Source organism: Aplysia californica, unplaced genomic scaffold, assembly GCF_000002075.1.
Source record: "Aplysia californica isolate F4 #8 unplaced genomic scaffold, AplCal3.0 scaffold00847, whole genome shotgun sequence".
In the NCBI taxonomy this organism is placed as follows: Eukaryota; Metazoa; Mollusca; class Gastropoda; order Aplysiida; family Aplysiidae; genus Aplysia; species Aplysia californica.
This window is the reverse complement of record NW_004798117.1, coordinates 227,157-238,553: the sequence shown is the minus strand read 5'-3', so window position 1 is coordinate 238,553 and position 11,397 is coordinate 227,157. Positions and strand designations below refer to the sequence as shown.

The 11,397-nt window shown below is 40.8% G+C and overlaps 1 protein-coding gene across 1 annotated transcript in view; it reads left to right on the top strand.

The window, feature by feature from the left end:
* The first annotated feature begins 106 nt into the window (after positions 1-106).
* Positions 107-11,397, top strand: part of LOC101858973 — a 16,190-nt gene continuing 4,899 nt past the window's right edge. Inside the window, exons 1-6 of the mRNA XM_035972792.1 lie at positions 107-1,010; positions 4,798-4,930; positions 7,333-7,478; positions 8,312-8,411; positions 8,924-9,048; positions 10,684-10,774. Coding sequence (XP_035828685.1) covers positions 959-1,010; positions 4,798-4,930; positions 7,333-7,478; positions 8,312-8,411; positions 8,924-9,048; positions 10,684-10,774 — 647 coding nt within the window. The 5' untranslated portion in view covers positions 107-958. The remainder of the gene's footprint in view (positions 1,011-4,797; positions 4,931-7,332; positions 7,479-8,311; positions 8,412-8,923; positions 9,049-10,683; positions 10,775-11,397) is intronic.

Genomic DNA, 11,397 nt, shown 5'->3' with positions numbered 1-11,397 from the left:
ACTCTCTCTCTCTCTCTCTCTCTCTCTCTCTCTCTCTCTCTCTCTCTCTCTCTCTCTCTCTCTCTCTCTCTCCCTCCCTCTCTTCTTTTTTGTGTTTCTTTGTTTTAACACACTTTTCTCCTTTCTCTCTAACATAGCGCCGACCCATGCTCAAAAACGTTCCATCTGCAATACATAACACTGAGGTCCAGGGCTAAAACATTGCATTTACAACTGTTGCATGCATAACCGATAGGACCTTGTGACTTTGTGAGCTCTGACTGTTGCAAATAGACCTGTTTTACTCTGGTTTAGATAAAAGGTTGTGTTGATCTAAAAACTTGTGAACCTTGTCTTGTGCTCTTTTACTTTCGCGTTGACAACCAGGCCAACGTATTTTTTTCTGACCATATGTTCTGAAAAAGCCGCCGAGGTGTTTGAGCTCCAATACTATCGTGAGCTTATTGACAACTAGGGGAAACGAGATGCAACAGCAAACTGATACATTTCAAGGCCTTAAGTCAGGGGACAAGAGTCGAAACCCGCACACACGCTAATACTTACGCCAAAAAGTGAACACAACTTCATTTGGCCCTTGCTCATTGGCTGAATATTTCATGTCATACGTTGAACATAAGCTTTCTGTGCCGCGTCGAAGCACATTTGGATGACTACCAGCAACAGTTATTTATCGTTTAGTCACTATTTACTTGTGTGGTTTTTTTCTGGTTTAGTCACTTCTAACCGTGCGTCCGGTGAAAAGGATTATTTCGACTATCATTGCAATTTCAGTGGGCTGACTACTGGATTGCCAAAAAAGACCCCCGACTTGTCCACCTCAGATTTTCGCTAGTGTAAAACGATCTGAGGAATACGCAGAAAGAGAGAAAGGGAGAGAAAAAGAAAGAAAGAGATAGAGAAAAAGAGAGAAAGAGAGAGAGAAATAGAGAAATAGAGAGAGAGGTATAACCACAAAGCCATGGAACAGCACACGTGCTTTTCTGTGATTATTCTGGGAGTTCTGTGTCTCGGTGAGTATTATCTCTTTAGAAAACAATTCATTTTACTTTCATTCTGTATCTGAAATTATGTTACACCCCACTGACGAATTATACAAAGAAAAACCGCTCTGGGGGCGGAGTTCTTTGATCCTGGCCCTGAGGACCGAAGCAGGGTGTGTGGAACACATCCCACTGGCGTCTGTGGTTTAGTACTTAGGCCCTTCACTGTGGCATGCAGGAGAACCGAGTTCGATTCCCGAATAGGAACAAGATTTGTATCGAGTATCTCAGTCTTTCTTCTAGGATGTTGTATCCTTCTCAGCCTGGGCAGGCCGGAACAGGTAGATTTGGAATTCCATTTCCTAACTGATCTAAATTTTGTCGATGGGCGCGTAAAAGTATTTTTACATGAAAAAAAAAAAAAGCATCCCAGCAGATGGAGGGAGATACATTTTGTTTAAAACAAGCAGCATATCTTTCGATAGCGGAAACCGAACACGCACCCTAGCAGGACTGACAAAAGGTATATTATTACACCACATATTATGATTTAGTTGTCAGCTGCGTTATCAGGTCACAATACGTAATTATTCGAAGGGGAAACTTAACTAAAGTATGTATACCATTTATGGAAAGACATTTGACTTTGTTCAATTCTAGCAAATGTGTGTTAACTGCCCCCCCCAACTTCGTTTTTTCCCCAATGCCCACAAAGATAACTACCACCAACACCACGAGACCAACAATAACAATACGAAAAACACACCAACAACTACTGCTTCATAGGCAGCATATTATTAAGTCAACTTTTTTTAGTCAGTGTTTTTACGCACCCCATCGACTCTGGACTTCCGACCCAGCCTGTCAAGGCCAACTCGGGCTGAGACGGATCCAACGTCCCAGTAAAAAGATCGAGTTACTCAACACAAATTTTCTCCCCACTCGGGAAACGAACTTTGATCTTCTGGGTGCAATTGTGAAGCACTTAACCGCTACGCCACAGACGTTGGAATAGCATAGTGTCTCAACAAAATCAATGCCAGGTAAAAGATGAAAGTTAAGAATAAAGGCACTCTAAAAATCGATGTTAACAGAGGGATGCTAAGATTAGTGTAAATATTAATAGATTTGGTTTAAAACGTAGTGCTGTGTAAGTTTTGTGTGTGTGTGTGTGTGTGTGTGTGTGTGTGTGTGTGTGTGTGTGTGTGTGTGTGTGTGTGTGTGTTTATATGTGTTTGTGTGAGGAGAGAGAAGAGAAGAGAGAGAGAGAGCGAGAGAGAGAGAGAAAGAGTGCGAGAGAGAGAGAGAGAGCGAGAGAGAGAGGGAGAGAGAAAGAGTGCGCGAGAGAGAGAGAGAGAGAGAGAGAGAGAGAGAGAGAGAGAGAGAGAGAGAGAGAGAGAGGGGGGGGTGCAGCAGATTACCTACAGGCTTGTTGAGTGTTTGCAGTTGTAATAAAAGTACCTTTTATCACATATCAGTCAATTTTCTTAATAGGTCGACATCTATCTTTTAACGTTCTTTATATTAAGTTTTAAGCCAATCATTATAATAAACAATATGAGTAAACTTTCTAACTGACATGTCGTGTATAGTATGTATGAGCACATGAGTGCGGAAGAGAGGGTGGGTCAGAGAACATACGGTTATGAGTGGATGTTTATGTGTGTGTGTGTGTGTGTGTGTGTGTGTGTGTGTGTGTGTGAGTGTGTGTTTATGTGTGTATCTGTGTGTTTGTTTGTATATGTGTATGAATGTGTGTGTGTGTGTTTATGTGTGTATCTGTGTATTTGTTTTTATATGTGTATGTATGTGTGTGTGTTTGTGTGTGTGAGTATGTGTGTGTGTGTGTGTGTGTGTGTGTGTGTGTGTGTGTGTGTGTGTGAGTGTGTGTTTATGTGTGTATCTGTGTGTTTGTTTGTATATGTGTATGAATGTGTGTGTGTGTTTATGTGTGTATCTGTGTATTTGTTTTTATATGTGTATGTATGTGTGTGTGTTTGTGTGTGTGAGTATGTGTGTGTGTGTGTGTGTGTGTGTGTGTGTGTGTGTGTGGTCAAACACCTAATCAATGTGCTAATACCTGGGCAACAACAACAAAATATTAATCATCTTACCTTATCTTATTATGAACAAGCATCTTTGTCAAGGAAAATAATGTAGCAGCGTTTAGAGCTGATAAACTGATCGGCGGGAAAGAAAAACTGACAGAAGACATAGCTCTAGCATATTCGGATAAAATAAGTGATCTTTATTGCGAAAACAGTTACACTAGAGTTCAACTCCACAATTAAGAGAGATGCACCTCCTGTATATTTGGGAACACAATATTATATGTGAGGCTTCGTGGCGAAATCAGGCGCTCGTCAAAATAAGTAAATCAAAGAAACCAGCATTTGGCAACTTTTATCGAATCTTCTTTTTTTTTTTTTTTTTTGGCTCAACACCTTTTATGCCCATTTAAAGATGTAGTATACTTTTGTGCGGATTTTACTAAGTAACGTTGATCAAAGGTTCAACAAATGTATAGTTTTACAGTTTCCAAGGACATTCATCAAGCTTTGTGAGTCACCCAACTTTCGCGGCCATTTTCTCTCTAATTTTACCTCTTTTACCATGCGACCCCCACCTTCATCAATGGAAAATATCTCGACTTCTATTCAACATACGTGGGTATTTTTTTTCCAGCCAAATGCAGATAAATGAACGAACTTTCAGATTTTACCTATAGCTATAGATTTATATGCCCTAAAACTGAAAAGCACATCTCGTCGTTAAGCACATGCTTAGTTATTGTCTCTTTCGACAGGAATGGAATGGGTGCAGCTACTTCGTTGTTGTTGTTGTTGTTGTTGTTGTTGTTGTTGTTGTTTTTGTTGTTGTTGTTGTTGTTTTTGTTGTTGTTGTTGCTGCTGTTGTTGTTTTTGTTGTTGCTGCTGTTGCACTTGTTGTTGTAGTTGTTATTGTTCTTGTTCTTGTTTTGTTCTTGTTGTGTGTTGTTATTTGTTTTGTTTTTACTGGGGGTGTTTGTTTTTATGTAGGTATTTTTATGCCCCCACCGACATAATTTAGATCCTTTAGGAGGCTGGCTTCCGACCTTCCTGTCAGGACCAACCTGGCCTGAGAGAGAAACAACATTCCAGCAGAAAGACTGAGATACTCGCTAAAAAAAATTAATATCTTCCCATTCGGGTGTGTAGAACTAGGGTATCCTGCATACGGCAGCGAAGTGCCTAACCGCTATTGCACAAATGCTGGTGTAGCTGCATTAGCAACGTGCTGTCAAAGTGTGACAACAGCTTTTGAATAAACTTCTGAAATTGAACATTTTTCTAAACGGAATGACATTTTGTTCTCTCCAACTTTTTTACAGCTTTTTATAAAGTTAAAACGTTGGCGTTTTTATGCCCCCATACACAAAATTTTGATAATTTAGGAGGTTGCCTGCTTCGACCATGCCTCTCAGGTCTAACCTAGGCTGAGAAGGATACACTGTCGTAGCAGAAAGACCGAGATACTCGATAAATTCTCCACACCTGCGAATGGAACTAAGATCTTTTGTGAACAATGATAAAACACCTAACCTCTACTGTATACAAACCGTGGTACAGCCTTCCTGTACGATTCACAATTGCTATCTTCCTTGAAGTACCCAACACTTCCCCTTTCTTCAACCCCCTACACACACCAATTTCTTCTCCTTAATATCCATAACTAGTTACCCAAAAGAGTCGTGGCCACCTCTTTTGAAGTGATTTCTAGTGTCAACTGTCTCAAAAACATTCCTGTATGTGTGCCTGTTTGTCTTGTCCACTCACAGCGACCAGTGTGACGTCACAATGTAATCAGGGCAAGGCCGAGGTGTGCATCACTCAGATGGAAGACGTCATCACAACTGTCCTGGAGACCACAGCTGGTGTAGATCGTAACACGAAATTGCAGCAGCTGTGCCTGTAAGGATTTTGGTTCACATTCCTTCACGTTTTAAAGACATATTCAGGCATTATTTACTTCATTCCAATGTGATCGGATAAGATCTTCATACATTATGAAACGGGGTGACGTTAAACATCATGCCAGTCAAAATATTAAGTTTTTTCTTAAAGATGATTATGATTAGGTGCTGATTTACATCAGATGATAACAGGTTTTTTTTCTCCAAAGTAAACATAATCTAGATGATTTCTCAGGCGGCATTTTATTTTTTTTTCTTATCTCCCTTTCAATACAGAAAAGCGATTAAACTCCAGCAACCCCAATCCACCTCAATTCTGACAAGACAAGGGTGGAGAGTCTTGAAAGCTGTTCAGACAATCCAGGTTCTCGAATTCCCTTTCGGAGTTCGAGCTTGGGTTTGTCGTAATGCAGTTCAGAGTGGCACCATCAGAGCTTGTTGGGAATCAGAGCTAATTGAATATTGGGGGGGGGGAGGTTTGTTCGTTCCGATTTTTTTTCGACTTAGAAAGCTCATTTTCCATTACAATTAAGATAGTAAAGGTATCATTCACTTATACCGTGTAAGCTTATTTTGAATTTAGCTGTTTAAAAAAAAATGTTAACAGCATGTACAGACTGTTAAAAAGGGTTTAAATTGTTAACATTCCTCACCGAAACGATGGGATAAAAGCCCTTCATGTAAAATTTGACCCTATAGAGGTAACCTGCTCACGTTTACAGGACCACTGTGGTGTATTTTCGATACAGTTAAGCATATTTGAACATTTCCTTTTATTCAAGAAAAGGAGGAGTTTTCAGATGGGTCTCAGTCTTGATTTCTGATAGACAGTATTTTGTCACAATAGACAATAATGTATTATTATATTTTTGTTTACTCTTTATGTTCACTGGCGATAGTGCCTGCAGCTAATGTATAGGTAATGAGTGTAAGGAAGTTCCCATGTAGCGTGGGCAAGGAAATGAAACATGTTCTGCAGCCAGTCAATTAACAGATTTTGTGTCTGTTCATGGATTGTATACAAGTCCTCACTGAAGTCTTTTTCTCTCATCGTGCAATTGGTCTATCTTATTTCCCTATGCTATTGGCTGTTATATTTCATGGACTGTTCTAAGTTTTTGTTCTGTCTATCTCCGTTGAGGTCATGTTTGTGGTGCAAGCATCCTTTTATCTTTGTTCCTTTGCAACAACATTCGACATTTTGTCCATCTCCCTTTCTTCTATATTTTTTCAGTTTCTAATGAAAGTGTTCTTACTGCCCCTTCGACACGATTCGGGTCACTTTGGGGGGTAGACTTCAATCCTTTTGTGCGTGTGTGAGAGAAAGTCCTTCCAACCCCCCCCCCCCCCAAAAAAAAAACAAAAAAAAAAAACAATAACAACAAAACAACAAACAAACAAACAAAACACCCCAACAAAACAAAACAAAACAAAATAAAACAAAAACAAAACAAAACAAAAAAACGAACAAACAAACGAAACAACGAAACAAACAAGTTTTATGCATGTTTTTTTTAGTTTAGTTTAGTTTAGTTTTTTTGTTTTTGTTTTTACTAATGAAGCCATTTGACAGACAAGAAACTGCTAGAAGCAAATAAGTAATTTCGAAGTTACGCTGGGCATCGATAAAAAAAACACTAAGAAGAAAGAAATGATTTAGAATAATAATAATAATAATAATATAATAGGTGTTTTATGCTCCCAGCAACACAATTTAGATCATTTATCAGGAGTCCAGATTTGACCCTGTCCTTCTGAGGTAACTCAGACTGAGGAGGATACAACGTAGCTGCAGAAAGATCGAGACATTTGATGAAGATTATCCCTACATGGAAATCGAACTCAGGCTTACTATGTACGGTGGCTAAGCGCTTAACCACTACACCGCAGACCCCTGTAGAAAGAAAGGAAGGCATGGGAGAAATACAAGTGTAAATAATGTCCAAGGGCTTTTCGACACAGAATACTCTGGTTTGTTATGCTCCCTCCCCCACCCCCTCATCCCCCCCACACCCCCAACCCACACACATGCAATTGGCTTACTCTTCTTGTAACGATGCTGCTTTTTTCTGTTTCTCCTCCCTAGACTACCCCCTTTTTTATTACACACACACACACACACACACACACACACACACACACACACACACACACATGCACAAACTCATAAAAACCACATACTCGTATATATACACGTTTCAGACATGAAACACTGGTAGGTCTCATCTCTTTAAATCTGTAGGTAGTTTCTGTCTGTCCGTTTTTTCTTTACCCAAACAAAATTAATGACCATTATACTGTTCTAAAAGAGTCGAAACACCTAACCCCCCCCCTCCCCGCCCCCACTTTCCCTCACCTCGACCCCTTCCACTTACGTCTTGATCTCGTTCACGGTTCCAGTGACGTGATCAAGGGGAATAACTTGACCCAGTGCTTCATCGACGCCACGCGCACATGTCCGGAATCCTCCAGGACGTCAGGTCAAGGGGACGCCATCAAGAGATGGGAAACCGTCATGCAGGACCTGTATGGACTTTGTGACGGAGGTATTCACGCTGCTGCTACTACTACTACTACTGCTGGTGCTGCTGCTGCTGGTGGTGGTGGTGCTGCTGCTGTTGCTGTTGTTGCTGTTGTTGCTGTTGTTGCTGTTATTGTTGTAGTTTTTTTTGCTGTTATTTGTTTGTTTTGCTGGGTGTTTTGTTTTTCCTCTATGAACCAACTGAAACAGATATCTACTGGCCATTTGATTTTTGTATCTTTCAGGAAATTCTAATCAGTCTCCCAAGAAACTGCTTCTTTTTGTTGTTGTTGCTTCTATCTTAATTTCACTATCTTTGGTTATTTTGAGGCCACAATTCTATGTAGGTATTTTACTCCCCCCCCATCAACACAATCCGTTGATTTAGGAGACGAGCCTCGATCGTTCCTCTGAGGGTCAACCCGGACTGAGAGGAATACAACGTCCCAGTGGGAAGAGCGGCATACTCGATTAAGAAATGTCCCCATGTGGAAATTAAAACCAGGTCTTCAGCGTGTGACGGCAAAGCACCTAACCACTAGACCACAAACTTCGGCACAGGCCACATTATTCGGCCCTGCCTTTCAAGTTAACTCTGGCAGTGTTGGATCCATCCAAGCAGAAAAAATCGGAATTACTCGTTAAAGTGTCTTCTAACTCCAATCTCTTTGATTGACAGGGGAACAGCTCCTGGGGAACAACAAAAAACGGTTATTCTTCTGGCAGGTTGAATATTAGGACAAGTGTAATTAGAAGACTGGTAAAGCGAGTAAAATGTTTTAAGTTCACTCATCCAGTAAATGAGTGAAAGAATATCAAAAGTATAGTTTTGTAACATGTGTCTCTTCTCTCCCTCAGCATGCCCGAACTTTCTCGAGAGGACTGTCAACATTACACAATGTACAGGGATTATACGATTTGATGCTCTATATGACTCGTCTTACCACCTGTTTTGTCAGTGAGTTTTGATAGATTGAATAGATGTAATTAATGTTTACAGTTTTCACGTTATTGCATAACAGATGTTTGGTTAAACTTACGTCTGTATTTCTCCAAGGACGTTTGAACAATGGGACATAGAGGGTGGAGGGTGAAAGAAAGAGAGAGAGAGAGAGAGAGAGAGAGAGAGAGAGAGAGAGAGAGAGAGAGAGAGGGGGGGGAGGTGGGGAAGGGGGAGGGGCAGGTCTTAGCCACGGCCTGCACCTCCAATCACCATTAGCAGAGAGACAGACAGACAGACAGACAGACAGACAGACAGACAGAGACAGAGAAACACAGAGAGAAAGAAAGAGCGCACGACCGACCGACCGACAGACCGACCGACCGACAGACAGACAGACAGACAGACAGGCCCACAACACACACAAACACATACATACACACACAAACAGATACTCACACAAACACACTCCCACTTTTTTACAAACTGAACAACAAACAAATGAATGCCTGAATACCTGACCTCTGCAGATCTCTCAACGAAAGTCTCCAGTGTGTGTCAGAAGTATCTGACCGCTGTCCTCAGTTTGGAAACCTCTTCTACGACTTGCTCCCTGAAGGCATGGACCATACCGCCTCGACCTTGTGTACTGGAGGTGAGGGTTTGGTTTTGGCTGCTTCTTCTTTCTGTTTTTTCTGGGGTTGTTGTTGTTGTTGTTGTTGTTGTTGTTGTTGTTGTTGTTGTTGTTGTTGTTGTTTGATTGGGGGGTTTTTTTTGTAAGGGTTTTACGGTGCACGAAATTGCATATTAAGGTCATATGAGCGCGCGGGACACAGTAAACTTTTCCAGTTGGAAGGAGATTTCGAATTTCGCCCGGGTGGCGGCCGAAGCCTACTCTTATCGATTTTGGACCACCAAGGGATCTTTAACGTGTCCAACTTGCATTCGGACCCTCCGAGATTTTACACCTTTGTCCGAGAAGGCTAGATGTAGATCTTTCCTACCAGAAGATCAGGGGTGTGGCTGAAAGAAAGCAATAAGAATGAGCCAAGTAGTAGCAGTAGAAAGGCTGCAGAAAGAGTCAGGAGCCTAGAGGAGGGGGCAAAGGAGGTGAGGGGTGGGTGTAGAAAGAGGAGACGAAAGCAGACGACAGAACATTTTTAGAGAGCAGGAAAGGAGGTGAAAGGAGACAATTTTAGAGAAAAAAAATTTGTGGTCGCTACCCGGATTCGAACCTGGGACCTTGGAATGGGAGGCCAACACCTTAACCTCTAGGCTACAAGAGCCCCCGTCTCTCTGTTTGTGCTTGTTTGAGGTGATAATAAGAACAACAAAAAAGCTAGAAAGACAAAAAAGAAACAAGTAAAAAAGAAGCTGCGTTTTGTCTATCATGACGTGCGATAATGCGATCGTCCAGGATTGAAGTGGAACGGAGAAGGCAAGAAACTATTAATCAAAACTCTCACAACACCAGACGTTGCAGACCGTCGCAATCAGACTTCCAGTGTCTAAAATGTGGACGACATTGTAGGTCCAGAGCAGGCCTTGTGGCCCATAAACGTTCTTGTCTTATCTTAATGACATTCATCAATCATCATGTATGCCGATGGACAGCCGAAGACGAAAGTGTATGACTATGTCTCAATATCAGCCTCCTATAGAACCTGCTTTAACGGTCACATGCCGCGGACAATCGCATGTATAAACGACCACTTCCAACTTTCCGTCTCATTTTTCTACATTGAAACGGTAGTGTCTGGTACAACAGACTTTTCTCTTTTACAATAGCTGACTGTCTTGAGCAATTTATTTCGATTGTATTCCTGATTGTTGTCCACAGTTTACCAGCATGTTCTGTGAATTGCCTCATGTTGCTACGGGCCACACCGCCGTCAAATTATGCATATTATTATGACATTTTTTGGAGATTTTATTGTTATTGTTTTCGTTTTCTTTATTGAGCTAGTCCGAATTAAAGCGCTTACTTTGTTCCAAAGTGTATTATTATGTCAGTCTTAGATGACAATGGTCAAATCATCTATATTATGCTTGGTATTCATTCATTCATTCATTCATTCATTCATTCATCCATTTGTTCATTCATTCATTCATTCATTCATTCATTCATTCTTTCATTCATTCATTCATTCATTCTTTCATTCATTCATTCTTTCTTCTATTCATTCAATATTTCATTCATTCTCCTGAATTAAAGTCCAGTGGTGAAGAACCTGTTTTGTGCCGAAAATGTACCCTCAGTAAACTTGAACATTTCCTTGCTTCCCTCCAGGTTGTGACAAATTTGATGATGCTCTAGATAATCTAGAAGCCTGCAAGAGATACGTCACAGATCTTCCAGAAGACTTCAGCGAGGCGTGTGTGTGAGTACTATTAATTAATAATAATTTGTACGCCAGTGTCTGACGATTACCAAAGCATTCACAAAGGAGAATATTGTTTTAAGCAAAACAAGAATTCAAAGTTAAGATGATTTGTAGCTTCTCTTATGGCCAGTGAGACCTATTCTAGCAGAGAGATGTTTGTTACATTTTGAGCATCCAAAAGCCCCGCTTCCGCTTGTGGATTCATATGTGCGCAGCTTGCGGGCTTCTCTCTTGTTTTCAGTATTTCTAATTCCTGAAGCTTCAGCTTAAGCTCTAAGTGTGTTACATTCTACTGTATATAAAGTCGAATATATCTTTAACTACGTTGCATGCTGAGATTGTATGAATAGTTCAAGTAACGCATAAGCATACTCACTCAAACACACACACACAAACACACAAACACACACATGCACACACCTACACACACAAACAAACAATCACACACACACAATAAAACAATCACACACACATACACACACTTACATACATACACACACAAGCAATCACACACACACAAATAATCACACACATACACACACTAACACACACACACACACACACACACACACACACTAACACACACACACACACACACACACACACACACACACACACAA